This window comes from Rhinoraja longicauda, chromosome 2 (assembly GCF_053455715.1).
Source record: "Rhinoraja longicauda isolate Sanriku21f chromosome 2, sRhiLon1.1, whole genome shotgun sequence".
Taxonomy (NCBI): Eukaryota; Metazoa; Chordata; class Chondrichthyes; order Rajiformes; family Arhynchobatidae; genus Rhinoraja; species Rhinoraja longicauda.
This window is the reverse complement of record NC_135954.1, coordinates 98,279,108-98,306,872: the sequence shown is the minus strand read 5'-3', so window position 1 is coordinate 98,306,872 and position 27,765 is coordinate 98,279,108. Positions and strand designations below refer to the sequence as shown.

At 44.6% G+C, this 27,765-nt stretch overlaps 1 protein-coding gene across 1 annotated transcript in view; it reads left to right on the top strand.

The window, feature by feature from the left end:
• Positions 1 to 27,765, top strand: part of ptprn2 (protein tyrosine phosphatase receptor type N2) — a 669,963-nt gene that overhangs the window by 609,898 nt on the left and 32,300 nt on the right. The window contains exons 17-18 of the mRNA XM_078424921.1: positions 19,889 to 19,966; positions 26,113 to 26,232. Coding sequence (XP_078281047.1) covers positions 19,889 to 19,966; positions 26,113 to 26,232 — 198 coding nt within the window. The remainder of the gene's footprint in view (positions 1 to 19,888; positions 19,967 to 26,112; positions 26,233 to 27,765) is intronic.

Here is a 27,765-nt window from a genome sequence, read left to right as displayed (position 1 = left end):
CTAAAGGAACGTCCTTTCATTCTGAGGCCGTGACCTCTAGTCCTAGACTCTCCCACTAGTGGAAACATCCTCTCCACATCCGCTCTATCACTATCTGTGCCGTCATGCCAGTGGCATCAATTTCCCAGCATCAGCTATGATTAAGTAGGTAATCTGTCTACGTCCAATAGATTCTGGGTTCAAATCTCCACTCCAGAAATTTGGGCACACAGCCTAGCCTGATATTCCACTGCGGGGCTGGGGGTGTATCATACTGTCTCACATTTGTATGAGACGTTGAAATCAACCTCCAAACTTTTCCAATAAAAACAAAAATACAGCAGATTTTCGGCAGATCAGGCAGCATCTGTGGTGAAAAACATTTCAGGCCACTGGCCTCTCTCCTGAGATGGTGGGAGTAAAAATCAACTCCACACTGTGTTGGCGAGTAATTCCCTGGCTCCTTGTCCATGGGTATTAAACATAAGTGAGTCATTTTCCAGACCATAAGGAAAGAGCAAGGGATGGGGCAGATGGGATTGCTATACTTGTAGCCGGCATAGACTCGATGGGCCAAATGACCCCTTCTGTGCAGTAATGCTTTTGTGTTGGACAGACAACATTTCTAAATCAGTTTATGTGGTCAATATCACATTACGATACATGGTAGCTTGCTGTGTACACGTTTTCAGCTGCGTTTCCTACATTACAATGGTAATGCCCTCTGAAGTGAAGTGAAAGGACATTGAAGTACAAAGCTCTCCTTTATAGGACCTACCCAGTTAGACGCCAATCCCTGCACACTCCCTATCACCCTGCTGATATTTATTCTTTTTCGACATTGTATCTTTTGAAGTTACTTTTGAATCTGCTTCCAGTGGATGTGAGGACAAGGCGGATGGAAGCGTTGTTATGACGATACGTAAATTCATAGCACGGATACTGCCCTCGCTTCAGTCCTAGCGAGCCCGCGCTGACCATCATCCACACACTTACAGCAATCCTACTTTTATACCACTTTATATTCTCCCACAAAATCTGGAATCATGAGGGAAAAGACTAATTCTACACTCCCAGATCAATCACTGTCAGGCATGTTGCAGTTGTGTCTACAGGTTTCCAAATCGGACTTTACTGGCTTTATCTTGCACTAAACGTTATTCACGTTATTCCCTTTATCATGTATCTGTACACTGTGAATGGCTCGTTTGTCCTCATGTATTGTGTATTGTCTTTATAGCACACTACAAAAGCTTTTTACTGCACCTCTGTACATGTGACAATAAGCTAAACTCATAATGGTCAAAAATATGGTGATAATCTGGATGTGGAAAATCACCTCTGCTCTGTATATTTGGCTGATAAGTATCCACAAGTACAAGCCCAGAAACCCTACTTTGCACACTTTCAGTCTCCCAACCAATCTTAGGCAGATTGGTGCTATTACCCTCAGCAATCCACCACCAACCAAAGGCAATTTATCTACTACATTACACACAAGTGTCTGACTGGTGATCTGACTATTAAACCATGTGTCTACATATGCATTGATGTTTGATGAATGCACATCACATTGACAATGCAAAATAATTGTGCACTAAATATCAATTCCATTAGTTTAGTTTAGTTTAGTTTAGAGATACAGCGTGGAAACAGGCCCTTCGGCCCACCGATGCCTCGCTGACCAGCGATCCCCGCACATTACGTACAGGTCTGTAGGTTAATTGGCTGGGTAAATGTAAAAATTGTCCCTAAATTGTGTAGGATAGTGTTAATGTACGGGGATCGCTGGGCGGCACGGACTTGGAGGGCCGAAAAGGCCTGTTTCCGGCTGTATTATATATGATATGATATGATATGATATGATATGATATATGATTACCACAATCCTACACACTAGGAACAATTTACAATTTACCAAAGCCACTTAACTTGCAAACCTGTACATCTTTGGAGTGTGGAAGGAAACCGGAGCACCCGGAGAAAACCCATGCGGTCACAGAGAGAACGTGCAAACTCCATACAGACAACACCTGTAGTTTTGTGATACCTTTGATTTGTACCAGCATCTGCAGTTATTTTCCTACACCTGTAGTCAGGATCAAACCCGGGTCTCTGGGGCTGTAAGGCAGCAACTCTACCTCTGCGCCACCTCCATTGGCTTCCTTACCTGCGCATATCGAGCTTCTCCTCAAGTACGTCAATAAGCTTGGCTTTAACTGCTCCTCACAGCTCCATAGAGTGGAGCTGATTCTATCTGTGCTGTTTCCACCTGAAATCTGGGAGCTTCCATCCTGGCTCCTCATCTGACCTGTTGGACATCTTCCCATCAATAGACTAGTAAGATTAAATGAGAACTTACCAGTTCGAGGTTTGATCTGTATTTTATGAGGAGTTACGATGAGGGACTACGTGAAGACCCCGTCCAGCACGCATGCGCGACATTCTTCAAAGCAGCGGTGTGGATTCACAGAAAAAACACAATGATTGAAATAAACATAGTAAAGAAAGGATAAGAACTTAATTACCAGTTGATCTGTATAAAAGAGGGTGGGAGCGGAGGGCACGTAGTCCCTCATCGTAACTCCTCATAAAATACAGATCAAACCTCGAACTGGTAAGTTCTCATTTAATCTTACTATTTTATTTCGGAGTCACGTGAGTGACTACGTGAAGACTTCAAAGCTCTGTGATTCCGAACCGTGTACCAGCTCATGCTTCACTCACTGTCTGAAGACCTTAGAGGGAGGAAGTATGTTATCGCAATCAAGAACCCTGTTTGTGAACAAAAAAGGTTTATTAATGACAACAAAGAACAGAGAGCTCCCCAGGGCTCAAATTAAATATTATCTGCAGACTCTAAAATTCTGTCTGCAAATGTAGCAGGTTGCGCCAGCGGTTTATTATAAAACCTTTGGAAAGTTCTTTCCGAGGACCATCCTGCTCTGGCCAGAATATGGTCGATAGGCACGTCCATTCGACTAGCCGCCGACGTAGATGCAGCCCTGGTGGAGTGAGATTTGTAAACATTAGTATTCACTCCTGCGGACTTAAGCACCTGCTTGAGCCACCTTGAAATGGTTTGGCTCGTCACCTGACCATGAGGCTTCTTGTGGCTTATCCATAAGGCTTTTTCTCTCCCTCTTAAGTTGTATGTTGTGTCTATGTAATTGGCGAGATGGGTCTTGGCACACAGCCGTGGGTCAGATGAATATGCCCAGAACTCCATGACTGGAGGCGTGGTACCTGGTCTAGTTTGTTTGACCAGTCCCTGAATATGGAATGTGAAACAGTCCAATGACTCTGTCATGCTGTCCAGCCTCAGAAGGTGGAGGGACTGTACCCTTTGAGCTGACACTGGTGCCATGAGCATGACTGATTTCAGTGTAAGTTGTTCCAGCGTGAGTGCCCTGGGCGGTGGCCATCCCCTAAGGTACGTCAGCACAATGCTGACATCCCAGATCTGAGTGTACCTTGGTCTGGGGGAATTGGTGTTAAAAAATGCACCTCATGATTTTTACCACTAATGGATGGGACCCCAAAGTCAGTTGTCCTGCTGCTGGAACCAAATAAGCTGACAACGCACTCCTGGCTGTATTTATGGCGCTGTAGCTGAGTCCTTCCCGATGTAATCCAACCAGGAACTCCACAACACTGGTGGCTGTCGCTGTAGTGTAGGTAGTTCCTGTTTTGGAGCAATACCGTTCCCATTTCCTTATGTTGGTCAGGTATTGTCTCCTGGTGGACTCCCGGTGGGATGCGGTCATCATGTTGATGGCGTCCTCAGACAGTCCCAGGCCCAGTAGAGGTCTTTTTAGAATCTGCAAGCCAGGAGATTGACTCTGTCATGGCACGGGTGACTAATGCCTGACACTGGGTGGATTAATAATTCCGGACTGCTGGGGAATTCCAACGGTGTTTCGACAGCCATGTCGAGGGCCACTGGGAACCATGGCTGTGTAGGCCAGTCGGGTGTTATCAAGATTCCTGAAGCGGAATCCAATTGAATCTTGCGTGACAGCCGACTGATGAGGCAGAAGGGAGGAAAAGCATAAAAGAACATTTTCCCCCAATGCAGCGTGAATGCATCAACTGCTGCTGCCTCAGGGTCTGGTTCCCAAGCGACATATGTTGGTACCTGGTGATTCAGCCTGGATGCAAAATAGGTCGATATCTGGTGTGCCATATTGCTTTGTAATTTCGGCAAATACTTTGGGATTTAACATCCATTCGATGTTATCGTTAAATTTGCGTGACCTGGTGTCTGCCACTGTATTTTGCTTACCTGGTAGGTAAGTTGCTGATAACCAAGTATGTCTTTCGACACACCATTGCCAGATTAGGTTGACCAATTTGTCACACGATATCGACTTTACACCACCCATGTGTTTGATATAAGCCACCACCGTGGTATTATCTAATTGCAACCGGACATGTGCATGATGCGTATTAGATGAATATGCTTTTAAACCATAAAACGCACCCAACATTTCTAAATAGTTGATACCCCGTGTCTGTAGGCAAGATGATTTAGAATTAGTCCATCTGCCCCCTGTGCTGGATTGCATGTTAGTTGCTCCCCAGCCCAAAGCACTGGCATCCGTTTGCATGGTTAATACTGGGTTGGTTATTATTATGGGACTGGAACTGAGCCTAATGTTCCTTGTCCACCATTGTAACTCTGGAATGGATTCAGCAGTTAAATACATGGCTCGGTCAAAGTGACCTGAGTTTTGCTTTAGTGCGTGCACTTTTGCTCTTTGTAAATTTTTGGTAGTGCAAAGGTCCAAATTGTACAGCTGGAAAAGCTGCTACCATTTTACCAAACTCTAGCTGCCTGCCGTATGGTTGGCTGACGTTTATCCATTAGTTCGTGGCATGATAGTGCCAATTCTGATGCTTTCCCCTTCGGCAGAGTTACAAACATGCGAACAGTATCAATCGTAAATCCAAGATAGTCCATGGTAGTGGACGGTGTAAAATTGGATTTATCTGGATGTATGACAAACCCCAAAGTTTCAAACAAACGTTTGGTAAGGCTTTAAATTGCCATAGCTGTTTCATCCAGATAAACTTTAAGTATTTACGATGCTCCTTGTGTATGGGTACTGAGTAGTAAGCATCTTTTAAATCAATGCCTGCTAGAAAGTACCCTCTAGAAATCAAAAGTCTGGCGGTTTCAAAAGTTTCCATCTTGAAATGTGTATAGTTAACTGACTCGTTAAACGTAGTTAAGTCAATGATGATGCGACATCCACCATCTTTTTTAGTTTTAGTGAAAATATTAGACACAAATTCCAAAGGTTCATGTTTTGTTCTTTCAATGACACCTTTTGCTAGTAGCCTCATAAGTTCAGCTTGACCCTCTTGTTTCTCTTTGAGTGAGAGGGTGAATACCCTTTGGGGTATAAGCTGAACTGGCGGAATATTTTTATGAACAAAGTCAATTTTATAGCCATGAATGCAGCTTAGTATGTACTTGTCATTAATGATGGTTTCCCATGCATCCAAAAACCAGTGCAATCTCCCCCCTGATAGTATAGAGCCCGTACTGGTCATATGCTGAGAGGGACCAGACCCACCTACCTCCATGGTTACTGGTGCTACTTCTGCCTCTTCGCTGGACGATGAGGTGTCTGCTGGGCTGTAGAGGCCTGCTGTTGGCGTTGATGTTGTTGGGGGTGGCACATTTTCCATGGGGTCCGCTCTGGGCCCTGGCCTAAAAAAGGCTTACGGGGAATGGTTGCGGGCCCCGAGCTTTCACCAGTCCCATATGGTGGTCGACGACTGGTGGACGCCGTGGGGTACTGCCGCCTGGGTTTGTTGGGTCTGCTCGGTCCTAAACCTGCCCTCACGAGACCAAAGGTCTTGGACTCTTCCTCTAGGTCTTTCACCTTTTTTGGAAGGTCCTTTACAAAAAGCAGAATTGGAGGTTCTGAACCCGGTGTTTTGCAAGCCTGCAAACTTAGGGTTGAGGGCAGGCTTGATGATCTCATATTGAGTGGTGCACAGCAGAGCTAATGTATCTTGCTGATTTGTGGAGATGTCCACACCATCAATGGACCGAGCATATGATTTTCTGGAGCTTCAACTCCAGGTTCCTGATGTTCTGCCCCAGATGTCCCCAAATTTGGCTGTTTACAGCTGGTACATGCAATGATGTACAATTTTCTGGGGCTGTATATAGCTCAAAGGGCCTCATTGACCACCCGTTCTTGTAGGGGTTTTGAGGACAGGTGGTCAATGCTGGCTGCAAGTTTTTGGCTCTAAAAGCCGACCCCCTCGTGGAATGACCACGTAGCGGTTGACCACACCCAGCAGCTCTTCCTGATCCTGTACACCCTGCGTACTCCGGAGATCTTCAGCCAAGAACCCATCTTGTTGACCAGCCCAGACCTGGTCGCCAATGCTGCCTTCAATAGAAGGTGAGGCAATGGCCAGTGCCACAAAGGGCACTGCGGGAGTGCCTGGGCGCTCTGGGCCCTCCCTTGGCGAGTCTGCTGCTGCTCTCTCAGCAGATCTCGCTGGAGCATTTGCTCCATAAGCCGTTTGGCTTTAGGCGGCTGCCAGTGCCGCTGTGTAGCGGTGTGGCATCTTCATCCGAAACGTCGGACACTACCGCCCGGTTCTGGCTGCAGGTACCTCCAGCTCGCTGCTCAGGCTGCACTAGCGGTGCTGGGCTCGGCTCGGTAGTTGCTGCCGCCTCTTGCCCCCCCTCCAAAGAACGTTCCTCAACGGAAGACGAACGGGGGCAAGCTGAAATTTCTTTCCTCTGGTCTTGCTCATCTTGTGTACCTAAAGCAGACCAGAGAAAATACTCACGGCCACGGTAGACTTACCTGTCGGCCCGACTTTTTAGTTTGTAGCGGGAGCACCTTGAACTCCCGTTCGTCGCGGGTGCACTGCGTGAACGCTAATGTCGCGCATGCGTGCTGGACGGGGTCTTCACGTAGTCACTCACGTGACTCCGAAATAGACTCCCAGTTTTTTTTTTTGGCCTATTCTAAAATGGCCCAAAACATTGTTTACAGAAGATTTGAATCCTTAGTCCCTCGCTAACACTGCATCAGGAAGCTACTCCTACCTCTAAAGCATAATTTTAGTTTAGTTTTAGTTTAGAGAGTTAGTTTTAGCTTAGAGGAATAAATCAGGTAAACGCATAGACTTTTGCCCAGAGGAGGGGAATCGAGAACCAGAGGACATAGGTTTAAAGTGAGGGAGAAAGATTTAATGGAAACCTGAGGGGTAACATTTTTACACAAAGGTTGATGGGTATACAGAACAGGCTGCCGGAGGAGGTAGTTGAGGCAGGTACTATCGCAATGTTTAAGAAACAATTAGACAAGTACATGGATAGGGAAGGTTTAGAGGGATATGGGTCAAAGGCAGCCAGGTGGGACTAGTGTAGATGGGACATGCTCGTTGGCGTGGGCAAGCTGGGCTGAAGGCCTGTTTCCACGCTGTACAACTCTATGACTCTAAGGCTGAAAACTCACTCAGGAAAACTACGTCTGCTTCCCTTTATTAATTCTATGGCAGCCTTGCTACTGATTTATTCATCTGCATTTTCATTTAGGCGGTTGAACTGATGCATCTGCCTACATTATAATTTGATCATTATACTACCACATCACATAGATTCCCCTGAAAATATCTTGCTTGGCTGAGTTGGATTTATATTAGTCTGTGGTGCACAAACATTTACAGTATGCATCAAAGTTCCCTGCAGCAACTAAAACAGTGGAGGAAACCTAAATGGGATTGAACGCTTCTATGTTTAGATGTTTACTCTGATGTTTCAGTCTTCCTGGAAGATGTTGGCGGTGTCTCACTCAGTAACACTCCCTCCTTTGATTCTGCAAGTGTCCCGCTACAAGTGTTCATATCCTCCCCTAGCAATCTGACCATGATATATGTTTTAGAGTCTGTGGCAGATAATGCATGCCTTTTGTGCCTATCTTCGGTTTAAACCAGCATCTGCAGTTCCTTCCAACACATGCCTTGAAACCCATTATAGACACAAAATGCTGGAGTAACTCAGCGGGACAGGCAGCATCTCTGGAGAAATGGGTGACGTTTCAGACCCGAAGAAGGGTCTCGACCCGAAACGTCACCAATTTCTTCTCTTCAGAGGTGCTGCCTGCCCCACTGAGTTACTCCAGCATTTTGTGTCCATCCTCGGTTTATTCTCCACATCAATTCCACCCACATTCCACCCAGTCTGAAGAAGGGCCCCGACCCAAAAGGTCACCTGTCCATGTTCTTCAGAGATTCTGCCTGACCCTCGGAGTTACTCCAGCACTTTGTGTGTCCATCCATTTTCAATCTTATTTTATGACTAAAGCCCTCCAATCCAGGCAACACCCTTTGTGCAATTCCCGAGATGTCTTTATCGTTCTGAACCTTGAATAGCCTTGATCACTGAGCACCAATTTTTTTTTCAGTCAGAGAGTTGTGAATCTGTGGAATTCTCTGCCTCAGAAGGTAGTGGAGGCCAATTCTCTGAATGCATTTTCACTCGATCTTTTTCTACGATTCTCTCTTTGACTCTACGACATCCTCACCATCGTCAATTCAGGACTTACTTTTTACTGCCTAGTCCCGAAGCCAATGAAAATAATCTAATCAACCTAGTGCACACAAGAGTTTTAGCATATAAGCTGCTCCCAATATTGCTGTTGGCCACTCAGATGCAAGCGAACATGCATGGCAGTCACAAAAGTCAGGTCACCAAATTGAGTTGGTCTCCAAATTTGAGGAAGGATATTCTTGCTATTGAGGGCGTGCAGCGTAGGTTTACTAGGTTAATTCCAGGAATGGCAGGACTGTTATATGTTGAAAGACTGGAGCGACTAGGTTTGTATACACTGGAATTTAGGATGAGAGGGGATCTTATCGAAACGTATAAGATTATTAAGGGGTTGGACACGTTAGAGGCAGGAAACATGTTCCCAATGTTGGGGGAGTCCAGAACAAGGGGCCACAGTTTAAGAATAAGGGGTAGGCATTTAGAACGGAGATGAGGAAAAACCTTTTTCAGTCAGAGAGTTGTGAATCTGTGGAATTCTCTGCCTCAGAAGGCAGTGGAGGCCAATTCTCTGAATGCATTCAAGAGAGAGCTAGAGAGAGCTCTTAAGGATAGCGGAGTCAGGGGGTATGGGGAGAAGGCAGGAACGGGGTACTGATTGAGAATGATCAGCCATGATCACATTGAATGGTGGTGCTGGCTCGAAGGGCCGAATGGCCTACTCCTGCACCTATTGTCTATTGTCTATTGTCACTGCAACCTGCAAAACAACCGCTGATATTGGAAGGTTGGTCCACATCCAAAAGTGAAAGGTGCGTTAATGTTCCAAGTGAGATTTTGTTTTTTCTGTCAGAATGTAATGTCTTTTAAATACTGCCTATTTTGAAAGGACACTGTGGGATGGTTGCCGGAGTGACAACAACCCACAGATTCATACGGATATAGGAAGTTGTGTTCAAATCAGGCACAAGTGCTCCCACGCTAATCTTTTTTTATCATGTTGCGTAGATCCAGTAAGAAAGGCAAATGGCCTAAACCATGCCTGTCTTTGTTAAACAATGTGTTAAAAAAGAACCAAAAGCAATATTTATTCAGCTAGATGTGAGAAAGGCTTATAATTACAATGTCAGGAGAACTACTGCGCCGAATAAAATTGCGATAATTACGGCTGGTGCAATGGGTCATTATTAAAGTGTAGTGAAATATCAAGCTTGGTGGAATAATGGGTAATCTTCCTTAGAATGGTGGGGCTGTGTAAGTCAATGTGGAGCTGGAATCCTTTCAGAGGGACTGGCAGCCCGAAGTCGTCAAGTGCATTAAAAGCTTAGTGTGGTTTAAACTCTTAAACATGGGCTACAGGACACAATTAATTTGCTTTTAAGCAGTTAATGTTCAATAAAAATCTCTTAAGAGCAGATTAAATCAGATTAAAACACAATGCGTCAAGTTTTAAAGTAATAATTACAACCAGAACTTTGGACTCGTCACAGTTAAAGTCATATTGATTTGCAATTTCTTTACAATAATGCCTTTGAAAGTCGAGTTTATTCTGGTCTTTCAAGAAGTTCGTTGTTGGAATCTGCATAATTATTTATATTATAATATTAATTATTATTATATATAATATTAGCATATCAGATTTTTCCAAGGTAGGGAATTATGGAGCTTTTCAACTGAGTTAAATATTAACTCATTAATATCTGAAGATTAGACAAAATAATTTGTTATCCTTTTTTTCATTTAGTTCCTCAGGAATAAGCCATTTGGCTGTTAGAGCCTGCTCCACAGTTCAGTAATAAGATGGTTGATTTGATCTTGGCATCAGCTCCACTTTCCTGCCTGTTTCTCATACCCTTGACGCCACCACGGACCAAAAACCTCTGTCTAGTTCTCAGATACATCCAGTGATTCAATCTACAGTATATATTTCCAAAGATTCATGATCGCTAAGAGAAAAATAGCATCTCCTCACCATTTCGTGTTGGTGGCCCCTCATATTCAGAAAAACGTCCACAGTTTATTTTCTTCTTCATTTTAATCTTACATCTTACATAATCATACATCTTAACCTCAGCCACGTTAAATAAAAGAGGCCATTTAAAGACAGATTTAGTCTCCATAAAGAAAAATTGTTATTAAATTCTTATATTAGCTATTCCTATTGGTTTATGAAGTCAAGTGTACGGAGACACAGCAAAAAACTTTGTTCGCATGCTATACAGTCAAAGCATACTGTACTTGAGTACAATCGAGCCATACAATAGGTAGTACAAGGCAAAAATTCCAGAGTGCAGAATATAGTATTACAGCATTATAGTGTTACAGTTACAAAGAAAAAGTCCAAAGTCTACAATCAGGTAGGTTGGAAGATCGGGATTACATCCTAGCTTATGGAAGTCTGATAACAGCGGGGAAGAAGCTATTTCTGAATCTGGTGGTACATGCTTTGAAGTTTTTGTGTCTTCTGCCTGACAGGAGAAGGTATAAACAGGGCAATAATGGGTGTTCACCTGCACCTGCTCCCCTTGGTGGTAGAGTTTGGGTGGATGAGTGCCCAGATGGGGTGCTTCTGATCCACTGGAGTTGATCAGGATGCAGTGCATGAGAATCCTCAGACTGAAGATTTGCTGAACAATTTGGAAGGAATCCTTGCCCACATGGTAGCTCCAAAGGGCAGATGTTCTGCACCCAAACGATCATTTCACGAGAAGCAGCGTGCGATCTAATGTATCACATTTGGTGCTCACTATCTGGCCTTCTCTACAATGTAGAACCCAGACATAGATTGAGTGCCATCAAGCTTTTGTATCTTCTGCCTGATGAAAGAGGCCCTTGATTATGTCGACTGCTTTCCCAAGGCAGTGTGATGCAGATGGAGTCAAAGTGGGGGGAGGGAGGGAGGGGAGTCTAGTCTGTGTGGTGGAGTGGGCTACATCCACAACTCTTTGCAATTTCTTGCGGTCTTGGGCAGAGCAGTTGCCAAACCAAGCAACTGATGCGTTCTGATAGGATACTTTTCACATTGCATCAGTAGAAGTTGCCAAGAGTCAAGCATAAAGATCACAACAATGCCACAAGGTTCCATTATCTGCATTTATTTTACTTTTCGACAACAAAGTTCTGGATTGATTGCACCTAAACCTCTCAGTCCAATTTTCGACCGTGTTGAACCTTCATGAATGTTCTTTAACCTGAGCAGATGAACTATGAGTGGGCTGAAATGTGCCCAGGTGCCAGTATAGACCAGCTTAAAGATGGAGGAAATTTGAAGGTGGTGCAATTATGTACACAACACCTGAATTTGAATCTGCAATTTCTCATGTCTCATGCCTGAATTTCTTTGATCATTGATACAATTTTGCACCTCATTTTCACGTATCTTCAAGGCCCACAGCAATGAAAGGAGCCTAAAATGTGAGGGACTTAAGAAGAGATTGTTTCTAACATTCTGGAAGCATAACATTACTAAATCAGATAGATACAAAAAGCTGGAGTAAATCAGCGGGTCAGGCAGCATCTCTGGAGAGAAGGATTAGGTGACGTTTCGGGACGATACCTTTCTTCAGACTGAGAGTGAGGGATCCTGTCTGACCCGCTGAGTTACTCCAGCTTTTTGTGTCTATCTTCGGTTTGTGCAGTCTGCAGTTCCTTCCAACACGTTACTAAGTCAGATGTTTATTTTCTTCACAAATAGCAAAGTAATTGAAGATGTCTGGTGCTTTTCTCCAATATTTTAATTAAAACCCCATTGCTTCTGCTCCCTCTCTCCACCTCCCAGTGAAAATGCATCGTAGATGACTAATTTCAGTTACTTATGGCAAGTGACCCATTTCATCTTCTAATTGCCTGTCAATCTCTTCTTAAGTCCCTCACATTTTAGGGTCTGCCTCTGTAATCGTTCTAATTCAGTTTTACATTGATTTTGACAAAAATAAATTGGAGTCTCTACCTTTATTTTCAACTGGACATGAACATTGGTAGTTAGACCAAGATTTATTGTTCGCGATAGAACTTTATTTATCCCAGGAGGGAAATTGATCTGCCAACAGTCATAAAACACAACAAGATACATGAAACATTAAATTAAAGTGACGAATAGAAAGTCCAGGACTGGGGATGTGCAAAGATTAGGGATGGGGAGGGGGGGGAAGGAGGGGAGTCAGTCTACCCCACCACAGTAGGGGAGGATTTGTACAGTTTGAGAGCTACAAGGAAAAGGGATCTTCTGTGGCGTTCTGTGCTGCATCTTGGTGGAACCGGTGTGTTCCTGAAGGTGCTCCTCAAGTTGACCAGTGTGTCATGAGCTGTATTGTCCAAGATACTCTGCAGTTTGAGGAGCATCCTCCCCTCCAAGACCACCTCCAGTGAATCTAACTCCATCCCCCAGGACAGAGCCAGCCTTCCTGATGAGCTTGTTAATTCTATTGACGTCCGCGGCCTTCACCCTGCTACCCCAGCACACGATAGCGAAGAAGATGGCGCTGGCCACCACCGATTGGTAGAACATCTGCAGCATCTCACTGCAGACGTTGAAAGAGCGGAAGAGCCTCCTCAGAAAGTACAGATGGCTCTGCCCCTTCTTATCCAGTGCCTCAGCGTTCCTGGACCAGTCCAGTTCACCTCTAACTGCCTTTGGCTTGCTGGATCATTTCAGCGGAGGACTTAAGATTCTTCCGCACCTGTCAGCTGCCGATGCAACACTGTTGCTCCTCTTGTGCCCGTTGCAGATGCAAGCTGCATTGTGCATTGTGCCCCAGGTACATGCACTCCACCTTGATTGTGTCAAGGTGAGTCGAACGTGAAGAGGCAATTCTCATCAGCTTTAGCTGCCTGCCATCTGATTGTGGCCTTTCTGGCCCTGTGTGGTTGGCGTTGATTTAAAATGGCCCTCCCCTTTGATTCTGCCCCGTTAAATGGTTTAATTCCACAAAATCCGAAGGCAGGCAGCGACATTTCATTACCTCTGCTAGAGCTGGCCCAAACCCTCTGATAACAAAACGTAATGCTTGATTTTCTTGTACAATTTAACCTATTAATCCAGGAAAAAAATTTGCGAGCCTAACACACTTACAATGGGTGACACTAATTCCTTTCTTCACTGAAATGCAGGGGCAAAACACTGCAATTATCTTTCATGTGACGGTGAAAGTGATGATTGGTTTTGTGGCTGTGCAGTTGCTGTGTGCGGTGAGTGCCAAATCTACTGGGTCTGAGTGAGGCGAATTGCTGATTTATCTGACGGCATTTAGAAAGAAGCCTTGCATATTGAAAATCACTGGATTACTTTAAATACATAAAACTGAAAGGCAGGGACGGAGAAGGGGGAGAAAAAAAAGAATAAATACCCCGAAAACCATCCTGGGGAGTCTTAATATGAGGTCTCGGCTTAATTACGTTGTGAGAAATTACAGCCCTGTGCAAAAGGCTGTCATTAGAACCATGTTACGTGTTGCTAGGAGAATGTGCAGCCTCTGTTTATTTCCCATCTTTTTGTCACTGAACGCTGTAATTGCTGGCTGTGTGCCCTTCAGCTGACAGCCAGGTTGTGCGAGGAATTTTGTGACTTCGCTTTGTGTGTGCTCCGGAGATTTACACTGGAAATTCCTCGGCTGAGCCGTAATTGGCACCCTCCGCTTGATGAATTCAGAGTGACCCGTGTAGGGTCCGGATAATGAAATGCGCAGCAGAATACAGAAAGCAAGTGAAGGTCGCAGAATGGGGGCTTTCATAAATGCAAGCTTATTATGTCCTGCTTCTCCAGCTATATGACACAGACATAAAAGAAGTTTAATTATGCATCTTGGATAAAGAATTAAAACAGATTTTTTTCCCTTGCTGGCACTTGAAGCTTTCAGTTAACAGGCAAATCTAAAAAGCAAGAGAACTCCTCTGATGACTTTAATTATTTCATCAGATTTGAGGACTATTAAAATATGAATTTCCTTTAAGGACCAGAGTCTGATCCTTGTGATTAGGTTAAATTCTTAAAAGTGAATCCGATATATTCATTACTGTTTCTAATGTGTCTTTCAATGAATGTTAGCTCAGGTCTTGCTAGTGTTACTTTGAATGCAAGCGTTTATACTGCATGAGCCTTAGTTGATGATGTGTATCCAAAATATAATGAACACAGTGTTTGATGCCCCTAGATCGTTTATTATTAAATATTCTGTATTTAATTAATATCCATAAGACCTAACTAAAAAAAATAACTTTTGCATGAAAATAATTTTAGTATCTGCTCCCCACCCCTTCTTCACACCCTCAAAGTCTTGAAATATAGAAAATGATGAAAAGTATAACAAGGGGCATGCTTGCATCCACCCTGAGCTGAATATTCCGTTACATTTCCATCATCAGCAGTTTTTATTACTTTTTGACGAAAAGGTTTTGGGCTGTGGTTGCTCCTAAATCTCTCAGCTTAATTTCATGAAATTGTTGAACCTTGATGATTGCAGGAAATCAGCATATCTGGTTCTTTAACCTGAGCTGCATCAGGATGAGGTGAACAATTGGCTATGATTTTGTTGAGTGGCAGAGCAGGTCAAGAGGTTCAGAGATGGAAGATGGGCAAAAAGTGCCCATCTGCCAGGGGCGGTGGTAGAGGCAGATACGATCGTGGCTTTTTGATTAACATGTGGATATGCAGGGAATGGAGGGATATGCATTGTGTACAGTCAGAGAAGATTAGTTTAATGTGGCATCATGTTCAACATGGACATTGTGGGCTGAAGGGCCTGTTCCTGTGCTGTTCTTTAGTTTGGATTAGTTTTAGTTTTGTTCAGAGATACAGCACGGGGAAACAGGCCCTTCTGCAAGTCCGCGCTGACCGGCGATCAGTGGAGTGTGGGAGAAAACCGAAGATCTCGGAGAAAACCCACGCGGTCACGGGGGGAACGTACAAACTCTGTACAGACAGGATCGTAGTCAGGATCGAACCCACGTCTCTGGCGCTGCAAGCGCTGTAAGGCAGCAACTCCACTTTGCGAACGAGAAAAGAGTCGGAAAAGAGGATTTGGAAGATAGGGTTTTTTACACTATGTCCTCTTGCTTTTGACACGCCTATCACTGGAAAATATTTTGACTATCTACCCCAATTATGCTGCTCATAATCTTACACACTTCTATCAGGCCACCCTCAGTCTTGGCTTCAGGGAAAACAAACCCAGCCTATCCAATCTTTCCCCATAACTAAAGTCCTCAAATCCAGGCAATCTCCTGGTGAATCTCCTCTCACTCTCTCCAGCACAATCAAATTGTTCCTGCAGAGAGGTAACCAGAACCACACAAAACCCTTGCAAGAGGCCAACAAGTGTTTTGTAAAGTTGCAACATAACGTCCAGTCTCTTAAGTCTGAAGAAGGGTCCCAGCCCGAAACCCGAAACGTTGCCTATCCATGCGTAGAAAGGAATTGCAGATGCTGGTATACCGAAGATAGGCACAAAGTGCTGGAATAACTTAGCAGGTTTGGAAGCATCTTATGAGAAAAAGGATGGGTATCGTTTCTGGTCGGGACCCTTCTTCAGACTGAAAGCAGAGGGGAGGGAACTGGATGTATGAAAAGGGCCAGAACAAATTAGGGCCGGCAACAGATGCCCAAGGAAGGGTGAAGCCTATAATGGCCCATAGTTGGCTGGGACAGAGGTGATCCTTGTATCCCTTCATTACCACCTCTTGTGTTGGGCAGTCTCATTGAGTATTTACAGGATCCTACAAACATAATGTGTATGAGGTAACTGCTGATGCCGGGTTTATGGCGAAGAGAGACGCAAAATGCTGGAGTAACTCCTTCTTCAGACGAAGAGTTCCAGCCCGGAACGATACCTATTCCTTTTCTCCAGAGATGCTGCCTGACTCCAACATGCTGAGTTACTCCAACATTTTGTGTCTATCTTCCTACAGACATAAACTGGGGATGTAAAACGCAGCATGCAAGTCGGGAGGCAACATGTTGGTGTCTAGGGGATGGAGAATCTGAACAGGCTTCAGGACATTGTATGGTTTACATTTGCACGTTTTTTAAACTGGTGGAGTGTATTAATCAGAAAAATCTCCAGCAGCAACATGGGTTAACCTAGCTTTCCTCGGGTGCAGGCTCTCTCATCACATCCAGACTTCAACCTTGAAAGACCATCTTGCGGAAATGGGCCTCCAGTTATATCATGCTCCACTGATCGATAAATAATCCTATCAATAAAGCTGAAAAGATTCCTGATTCAGCGCTCCAGTACTGCTGGCCATTCCTTTGAGCCTTCCATCCCCAAGGAATACATTGGAATGTTCCCCCCCCCCCCCTCTCCTCACCTCCCCCCCCCCCCCCCACAAGTGCTTTGCGTTTTGAATTTGTATCTGATTTAATTTTTTGATCGCCATCTCTATTTCATTCATGATTACTGAACTCTATCCTTATAGATTTATTTTCTCTTACAATGAATAAGAAGAACGGATTTGTCTTGCATCTTGAAAGTTTGATTGAACCCATTTATGAGCAACCCCGAACTGACGGACTCACCAAGCCTGTCGACGTTAGCTCTGAGTGAGATAGTTCTCTGGTCCCTGAGACAGCTCCTTCAGCACAGATTCGCAGCTGACACTCCAGTGCTGAACTAACGGACTGCTGATCTGTGCTACATGTCGGATAAGGCAGTCAACGCCCTATTAGATAAGAACTTGGTAGTAGGAATAAAGGGGTTGACTATTTTCTAAATGGCGGGAGGATTCAGAAATCGGAGTTGATAAGTTGACTTGGGAGTGCCGGATTCCCAAAAGGTTAATTTGCGGACAAAATATGTCGGAAGGAACTGCAGGTGCTGGTTTACACTGCAGAAGGACACAAAATGCTGGAGTAACTCAGTGGGACAGGCAGCATTACTGGATAGAAGGAATGGGTGACCTTTTGGCTCGGGTGAAGTATCTCGATTCAAAACGTCACCCATTCCTTCTCTCCGTAGATGGTCCAGGTGAGTTACTCCAGCATTTTGTGTCCTTTTTAGGTTAATTTGCAGGTTGATTCGTTAATGTTAGCATTCATTTTGAGAGTATAAAAGCAGGGATGTAGTGCAGAGGTTTTATCAGATGGCATTTGCAATAATTTGAACAGTTTTGGGCCCCATATCTGAGCACAGATGTGTTTGTGCTGGCGAGGGTCCAGAGGAGGTTTATGAGAATGGTCCCTGGGAAGACTGGGTTAATGTATGATGAGCATTTGATGGCTCTGGTCCTGTACGCGCCTGGAGTTTAGAAGGATGAGGGGGGTGGAGGGGGGTAATATCATTGAAACTTACCGAATAGTGAAAGGCCTGGATAGAGTGGATGTGGAGCGTCTAGGACCAGAGGGCACAGGCGCAGAATAAAAGGAGATGAGGAGGTGCTTGATTAGTAAGGAAGTTAGGGGTTATGGGGAGAAGGCAGGAGAATTGTGTTGAGAGGGAAAGATAGATCAGCCATGATTGAATGGTGGATAAGACTTTATGGTCCGAATGGGCTAATTCTGCTGTTCCTATGCCTTATGAACTTATGAAACATCTCCTTCCCTGCTGTTATCAGGCTACTGAACAGACTGGCAGAATAGCACAATGGGTGGCACAATCGTGCAGTTGGTAGAGCTGCTGATTCACAGCGCCAGAAACCTGGGTTCAATCCTGACCTCTGTCTGTGTGGAGTTTGCACATTCTCCTTGTGACCGCATGGATTTCATCCGGGTACACTGGGTTCATCCCACATCCCAAAGACGTGCAAGTTTGCAGGTTAATTGGCCACTGTAACTTACCCCTAATATGTAGAGAGTGGATGAGAAAGTCGGCTAACATCGATCTAGTGTGACCGATGGTTGGCGTGGATTCGGTGGAACGAAGGCCCTGATTCCATTCTGTTTCTCCAAACAGAACCTCTCGTAGAATAAGGGTTTACTTTAGATTTTGGAGATACAGCGATGAACAGGCCCTTTGGCCCACTGAGTCCGCGCCGATCAGCGTTCACCCCGTACACTAACACTATCCTACAACCTAAAGACAATTTACAATTTTACCAAGGTCAATTAACCCACAAACCTGTATGTTCTTGGAGTGTGGGAGGAAATCGAAGCACCCGGGGGAGAACATACAAACTCCGTACAGAGAGTACCCGTAGTCAGGAGTGAACCGGGGTCTCTGGCGCTAAGGCAGCAACTCTACCGCTGTGCCACGCTTGTAGTCGTGACCTCCCAGTCTACCTCCTTGTGTTCCTTGTCCTTTTTATAAATCTGCACTTTCTCTGTAACTGTAATGCTATAATGCTGCAATACCAGGACTTTATTGAGATGGTAAGTGCTGGTGCGACATACTGACACTTCTAAAAAGTTTAAAAGTAGATTTTCAAATGTTTCGAATTTTTAATATTACAAAAGTTTAAAAATACAATTTATGATTTAAACTAGGCGGTCAGGCCCTTAAACTGCTTAAGCAACTCATAGGACCACGATCGACCATAGACACCAATAGCAAGGAACTATACGCGTACCAACACCTTGTCATCTACATAAAGAGCATGTGTAACACTAAATTCTGCACTACCGTCTATTTCTCTTTACGCTACCTGGTGTACTTGTGTGCCTCTTGTATGTAGGCATGTACACTTTGGTTTGCTTGGACAGCACGCCAACAATGTTTTTCACTTATAATCATAGAGTCTCACAGCACGGATGCAGGCCCTTCGGCCCAACTTGCCCATGCCGACCGAGAAGCCTCATCTAATCTAGTCCCACCTGCCCGCGCTTAGCGCATATCTCTCGAAACTTTTCCGATCCATCTACCCGTCTAAATGTATTTTAAACATTGTTAGAGTACCTGTTATAGTTTAGTATTGTTACTGTTATAGTGCAGTTTTAAACGTTGTAATATTACTTGACGGTAATAAGCCAGTGACAATCTCCCGTGACAATAATAAACCCGTACCAATACTAAAAATGGAGAGCCCATTGGCACTCTGCAGTGGGCATATCATTTGTATTTTGAGGAGTCACACTTGGTGTGTTGCCCTTTACTTGACCCCTTGGCCAGTACTGATCAGCGTTACAATACTGTTTGGCTCCATGTTCTGTGGGGACTCAGGTCAATTACTGAAGTGCTCACATCTCCAAAGTTTGACTTTATCTTGAGATGCACTGTGCTAATAAAAGATGCTGAATAAGTACAAGTCTATCACTTTTATTATTAATAGTCTCCGACTTCCGTTCTGCAATTGCAAACCCTGCATGGGTTATTGGTTTGCCTGTGAAGACAACTGTTGAACTTCACCATTGAAAATCATGAAATGTAATTTATCACTTGGCAATGATGAATCGCACTGTTATGGAGCATTCAGACCTCTGTGATATCCACGTTTCTCTCATCTCTCTCCGTCCAGATGGACCATGATCCCAGGAACCCGGCGTACATCGCTTCTCAAGGACCGCTTCCTGCCACGGTGGCTGATTTTTGGCAGGTAAGCAGCTTCATTTATATTTCAAAAGCATTATAGCAAGAGCTAGGCAGACAGAACCTCAGTTTAAAAAAAAGCTGCAGGAACGAGCCACAGTCGATGCTGCTATAATTACAGATCAATTAAGAAAAAAAGGCCTGAAGGCTTTTGGGGAATTTTGAGTAAGTACAGAATGGTTGAAGGATATGGGGATTGGCCTTTGCATGGGAACTGAAGGGAACAGAAGGGTGGAAGATGGAGAAAGCCTCAGCGAAAGCCTCTAGAAATGCTCAGAGCAGGAGGTGACTATGGTGCTGCTCTCAACCACAACTTACAGTTACAAGAATAAGGGCCGTCATTTAAAACTGAGCTGCGTGGAAGTTTTCTTCTCACAGAGGATGGTGAATCCACAGAAGGCTGTGGAGACCAAGCCAATGGATATTTTTAAGGCAGAAATAGATAGATTCTTGATTAGTACGGGTGTCGGGGGTTATGGGGAGAAGGCTGGAGAATGGGATTATGAGGGAGAGATAGATCAGCCATGATTGAATGGCGGAGCGAACTTGATGGGCCGAATGGCCTAATTCTCCTCCTATCACTTATGATCTCTGGAATTCCTTACTCTGGAAGATTGGGAAAACTGGATCGTTAGTGTTCTTTAAAGAGGAGGTAGATATATTTTTGAAGGATCAGGGAATTGAAGACAAAATGCATAGGAAGGAACTGCAGACACCGAAAATAGAAACAAAATGCTGGACTAACTCAGCAGGTCAGGCAGCATCTCTGGAGAAAAGAATAGCTGACATTTCGGGTCAGTAGAAAATAAATACAAGTCCAATGTGTCTATTTTAGGGCTTTGAGGACGATGGGGAACCAGTACAGAAGAAGAGTTGAGACCTGGGCAGATTAGCTTTATGGGACTTTATTTGTCACGTGTACCGAGATACAGTGAAATTGTTCAGTACAGGTATCACTGTCCATAAGCACTTCGATACATCTTAGATAAGCATTTGAGATACAGTACCAGTGTATAGCAGTAGTACACTGAGGCAGTATGCAGAGTTGCCATTTTTAAGTCCCAGTTGTTATGAGTGCAGTATTCTTGGCCTGACCATGAAGGTCTGGTGTCCTGGTGGTGTTGCAGGGTCGGCCAGGCCAAGCGAAGCCATTAATGTTCTCCACCACTGCTCTTCTGCTGTAGATCGCAGCTGCAATCATATTGAATAAAGAGCCAGGCTTGAGAGGCCGAGTGGCCTACTCCTGTTCCAACTTTCCAATGGTCTTATGTTCTTCCTGACCCTCAGATTCCATTGGCCTCAATGCATAGCACTTGTGGCCAAACCAGAACCCTTCCCCTTTGTTTTTCTCCTGTCAGAAATCTCCACATGTCACTGGAAATGCAGGAGTCTCAAAATTCATTACTTTCCCTCAAAACTTAAGTGAATCCAGTTCAGCAGTCCTTGGTGAAAAGAAACAAAGTGATGACATTCAAGCACTTTATAACTATCATAGGTTGGATAAAACATGGAACACAGAACAGTACAGCACAGGAACAGGCCCTCCAGCTCACAATGTCTGTGCCAAACATGATGCCAAGCCAAAATAATAAGTTCATAAGTTCTTGGAGCAGAATTAGGCCATTCGGCCATCAATACTCAACCATTCATTCATGGCTGATCTATCTTTTCGTCTCAATCCTATTCTCCTGCCTTCGCCCCATAACCCCTAACACCCTTACTAATCAAGAATCTGTTATTCTCCACCTTAGAAATATCCCATTGACCTGGCCTCCACAGCCGTCTGTGGCAAAGAATTCCACGGATTCACCACCCTTTAACTGAAGAAATTCCTTCTCATCCTTTTATTCTGAGGCTATGGCCTCTGGTCCTAGACTCTCCCATCAGTAGAAACATCCTCTCCACATTCACTCTGTCAAGGCCTTTCACTATTTGGTATGTTTCAATGAGGTCCCCCCTCATTCTTCTAAACTCCAGCCACAGTAATCTCATGTGCCTGCATATGATCCATATCCCTCCATTGTAGTTAGGTCAAGTTTCACACTGAAAGATTTCGGAATGCCCTCCAAGCACTTTAATGAGGCTTCCAAATCTTTCCCTCCAGAATACTGCACAAAGTTTGAATGGCCTGTATTAACATCCCTATGGACTGCAGAAAAAAACAACCAATGCTTCCTCTATTGATTACAATTGTTGTATTTTTATAACTGTCATAAAAAAAAGTATTTATTTTCATTTTGATTATGGCTTCTATGATCCTTGTACCAATATTATGGGAAGTGAAATAAATTACATTGCTGCCTTAGGATTGAGAATGAGCCTTTTGTCTTAGGTGCTAGTGTAAACAGAACATGGTGTTCCTGGAAAAAATATATTTATAAAAATTATGTTGTAATACTTAATGATCTCCAATGCAGTTATGAACTCTTAGAGGAAAGAATTACATTTAGCTTAAATGCATTAGCCAGAGGGTGGTGAATCTGTGGCATTCATTGCTTCAGATGGCTTTGGAGGTTCAATGGTCCTGTTACTGTCACATGTGCAAACGCACAGTGAAATTATTTTCTTCCATGCAGTGCAATAAAGTATTCCCATACCTAAGCACATCCCTAATTTGCAAAGTGTACAGAAATAGACCACTGAATTTGCATGCAAGAGGTGCCATATTTTGGCCCCATTTTCAAAGTCCAGCCCATGCTCTAGTTCTTATGAGCGGTGCGCAAACCAGAAGAGCCCCAGGCAGCAACTTCAAGCTGGAAAGGGCACAGAGAAGATTTACAAGGATGTTGCCAGGACTAGAGGGTCTGAGCTACAGGGCGGCACGGTAGCGCAGCGGTAGAGTTGCTGCTTTACAGCGAATGCAGCGTCGAAGACACAGGTTCGATCCTGACTACGGGTGCTGCACTGTAAGGAGTTTGTACGTTCTCCCCGTGACCTGCGTGGGTTTTCTCCGAGATCTTCGGTTTCCTCCCACACTCCAAAGACGTACAGGTATGTAGGTTAATTGGCTGGGTAAATGTAAAAATTGTCCCTAGTGGGTGTAGGATAGTGTTAATGTACGGCGATCACTGGGCGGCACGGACTTGGAGGGCCGAAAAGGCCTGTTTCCGGCTGTAGATATATGATGATGATATGATATGATGATATGAGAGGTTGAGTAGGCTGCGACTCGATTCCTTAGAGTGCAGGACGATGAGAGGTGATTTTTATAGAGGTGTATAAAATCATGAGATAAATGGATTTATGAAAGGCAAATCATGCCTGACGAATCTTATAGAATTTTTCGAGGATGTAACTAGTAGAGTGGATAAGGGAGAACTAGTCGATGTGTTATATCTGGACTTTCAGAAGGCCTTCGACAAGGTCCCACATAGGAGATTGGGGTACAAACTTAAAGCACACGGTATTGGGGGTTCAGTGTTGAGGTGGATAGAGAATTGGTTGGCGGACAGGAAGCAAAGAATAGGAATAAACGGGTCCTTTTCGGAATGGCAGGCAGTGACTAGTGGGGTACCGCAAGGCTCAGTGCTGGGACCCCAGTTATTTACAATATATATTAATGATTTGGACGAGGGAATTGAATGCAACATCTCTAAGTTTGCGGATGGGTGGCAGTGTTAGCTGCGAGGAGGATGCTAGGAGGCTGCAGAGTGACTTGGATAGATTAGGAGAGTGGGCAAATGCATGGCAGATGCAATATAATGTGGATAAATGTGAGGTTATCCACTTTGGCGGCAAGAACAGGAAAGCAGAGTATTACCTGAATGATGGCCAATTAGGAAAAGGGGAGATGCAACGTGACCTGGGTGTCATGGTGCACCAGTCATTGAAAGTAAGCATGCAGGTGCAGCAGGCAGTGAAGAAAGCGAATGGTATGTTAGCATTCATAGCAAGAGGATTTGAGTATAGGAGCAGGGAGGTTCTGCTGCAGTTGTACAGGGCCTTGGTGAGACCGCACCTGGAGTATTGTGTACAGTTTTGGTCTCCTAATCTGAGGAAAGACATTCTAGCCTTAGAGGGAGTACAGAAAAAGTTCACAAGATTGATCCCTGGGATGGCAGGACTTTCATATGAAGAAAGACTGGATAGACTAGGCTTATACTCGCTGGAATTTAGAAGACTGAGGGGGGATCTTATTGAAACATATAAAATTCTTACGAGGTTGGAGAGGCTAGATGCGGGAAGATTGTTCCCGATGTTGGGGAAGCCCAGAACCAAGGGTCACAGCTTAAGGATAAGGGGGAAGTCTTTTAGGACCGAGATGAGAAAACATTTCTTCACACAGAGAGTGGTGAGTCTGTGGAATTCTCTGCCACAGAAGGTAGTTGAGGCTAGTTCATTGGCTATATTTAAGAGGGAGTTAGATGTGGCCCTTGTGGCTAAAGGGATCAGGGGGTATGGAGAGAAGGCAGGTACAGGTTACTGAGCTGGATGATCAGCCATGATCATATTGAATGGCGGTGCAGGCTCGAAGGGCCGAATGGCCTACTCCTGCACCTATTTTCTATGTTTCTATGTTTCTAAATAGATCGGGTAGATGCATAGATTCTCTTGCCCAGAGTAGGTGATTCGAGGACCAGTGGACATAGGTTTAAGGTAAAGAGGGAAAGATTTAATGGAAATCTGAGGTGTAACCTTTTTACACCAAGGGCGGTGGGTGTATGGACAAGCTGCCATTTGAGGCTGGGACTATCCCAACATTTAAGAAGCAATTAGACAGGTACATGGATAGGACAGGTTTGGAGGGATATGGACCAAACTCAGGCAGGTGGGACTAGTGTAGCTGGGACATGTTGGCCGGTGTGGGCAAGTTGGGCAGAAGGGCCCGTTTCCACACCGTGTCACTCTATGACTCTATGACTTTACGGATGCAATGTTTCTCTCCTTGCCCGTCCACCTTTGTGCCCTGGGGGCACCTCCTGCACTGACCTGGAGTTTAGAATGTTGAGGGGGGACCTCATTGAAACTTACAGAATAATGAAAGGCATAGATAGAGTGGATGCTTCCACTGGTATAGGATGTTTCCACTGGTGGGAGAGTCTAGAACCAGTCATAGCCTCAGAATTAAAGGGCGCTCTTTTAGAAAGGAAGTGAGGAGGAACCTCTTTAGTCAGAGGGTAATTAATCTGTGAAACATCACCACAGAGGGCTGTGGAGGCCAAGCCAGTTGATATCTTTAAGGCAGAGATGGACAAATTCTTGATTAGAATGGGTGTCAAAGGTTACGGGAAGAAGTTAGGAAAATGGGATTAGGAGGCAGAGATCAGCCATGATTGAATGGCGGAGTAGACTCGATGGACCGAATGGCCTTGTTCTACTCCTATAACCTGTGAACGTGACCTTGAAGGCATGGTGGGCCAGACCGCAGTTCTCTCTCCTGCCGGCCTTGCTCCTCGGCCATTGCCTCCGTCCTCATCGTCATCACCGGCTCCATCCTCCCGGTCGGTCCCTCTGGTCTTCGGGGGACGAGCAGGAGCCGGCTCGGCGACCTCCTCCCTGTGTGCCGCGGTCCGCCGAGGATTGATAGGTTCTTGATTAGTAAGGGTGTCAAAGGTTACGGGGAGAGGTCAAGAGAACGGGGATGAGGGTAAAAAAAAATAGATGAGCCACGATCGAAAAGTGGAACAAACTTGAGCAAAATGGCCGAAATCTGCTCGGATGCCTTATGGTCTTATTTCTCTGCAGCTCAGCAAGCAAAACATGAAAAAGAATTGAAAATGTATTTTCAATTCAATTTGAAAAGAATTGAAGAACACACCAGCCAACCTTCACTTGGTGTTTGCTTGACTTCTGAACGTGACCCAGCGATAAAGAGTGATTATCCCCGCATGCCGTGAACACAGTCTCTCATAACACAGCAGCACAGTGGCACAGCACTGGAGCTGCTGTCTTACAGCTCCAGACATCCGGTTCGATTCTGACTACCGGTGCTGTCTGTGCGGAGTTTGTACGTTCCCCCTGTAGACTGCATGGGCTTTCCCCGAGTGCCCCGGTTTCCTCCCACATTCCAGAGACGTACAGGTTTGTAGGTCAATTGGCTGCTGTAAATTGTCCCTAGTGTACGGGGCAATCACCGGTCGGCAAGGGCTCGGTAGGCCAAAGGGCCTGTTACCACGCTGTATCTCTAAACTAAACTAATCTACTTTCCTTCAGATGGTTTGGGAGAATGGCTGTGTGGTTATCGTCATGCTGACACCCTTAACGGAAAATGGAGTCAAGCAATGCCACCATTATTGGCCAGACGAAGGTTCAAACCTCTATCACATCTATGAGGTAAGGTGCAGGACTTTGCAGTGTGACTCGCTGGAGAACAGAACTTCACTTATTCAGTCTGTGACTCTTAACACCCACAGTGACAAATATTAAAAATGAACTGAGCGCAATGTGCTGGAATAACTCAGCGCGTGTGGCAGCATCTGTTGAGGGAGTGGATAGGTGACGTCTCAGGTTGGGACCCTTCTCCGGTCTCAGAAAAATGAACTGTTTACTGGCCTAACTTAATCTGCAACTTTTCTGCCTTTTCCTTCACATCACACTAATTTATTCACAATGAGGATATCTATCTATATAATATTATATATAAGAAAATAACTGCAGATGCTGGTACAAATCGAAGGTATTTATTCACAAAATGCTGGAGTAACTCAGCAGGTCAGGCAGCATCTCGGGAGAGAAGGAATGGGTGACGTTTCGGGTCGAGACCCTTCTTCAGACTGATATAATATTATGTTAACTCGCAGGTTTAGCACCAAATCTCGCAGAGAACCATCGTGACGATTTGATACTAAAAGCTGAAGTAACTCAGCGGGTCAGGCAGCTTCTCTGGAGAAAAGGAATGGGTGATGTTTCGGGTCGAGACCCTTCTTCAGTCTTACTGACTTTTCACTGACTCCTTTTTTTAATCTTCACATTATTGCTTCAAGGTAACATGGTTGAATCAGCCCTATCATGTTAGCAGAATCTTAAACACACAGCCATGATCTCAGTCACCACCTAATGTCCTATCCATAACCATCCTTGTAACCATCCTGATCAAGGAATTAAACCAGCACCTGATAATATGTCCTGGAGTCACAGTGTTATAATCAAAATGTAATTGCAGTAAAGGAAACAAAACTAAATTGAGGATAAGCTAGTACAGGATTTAGGAATGGCTCCAGTCTGAAGAAGGGTCTTGACCCAAAATGCCAACTATCTTTGCGTCTTTTTTAGAAGATTTAGGAATTGGTTAAATGCTTCCAAGATGAATGGGAAATTTAACTAAACTGAAACAAAAAACTGAACGATCTTTAGTTCACCGTTAAGCCTCTGAAACGGTCAATAAAAACTATTTGATGAAGCAAAGGTTTGCCATAAAGTTTGACAGAGAGACCAATAATGTGAAATTAGAAAGATTACAAAAGTAGTCAGTCAGTGAGGTTATGAGAGAAATGTAAATGGCTCACACTCCCCAAGAAATCTGACTCTCGGCCATCTCTGCATAAACCCCATCATTGTGCATGAGTTACAATGAAGGGGACTGCAGCGTACAAGCCTGGTTGCAAGTTGAACGGAAGTGATGTTAATCTGTTGCATTCTGTTGCATCGTGTGCTGCTGCCGTTTCTGCTCACAACGGATTGCATCCACAGTGCTGCTACTCTCCTCACTCAAGATCTTGGGAGTCAGGTTGGAAGGGGTAGCAGCACGTTACACGACTTGAATAAACCTGCAGCTTCCTCACATGTCCTGCGCACCACCCTCTGAAGGCCATCTTGAGATGGTTGTTGCTATCTCTTTTTACGCAACTGTCCCACTTCTTAGGCAGC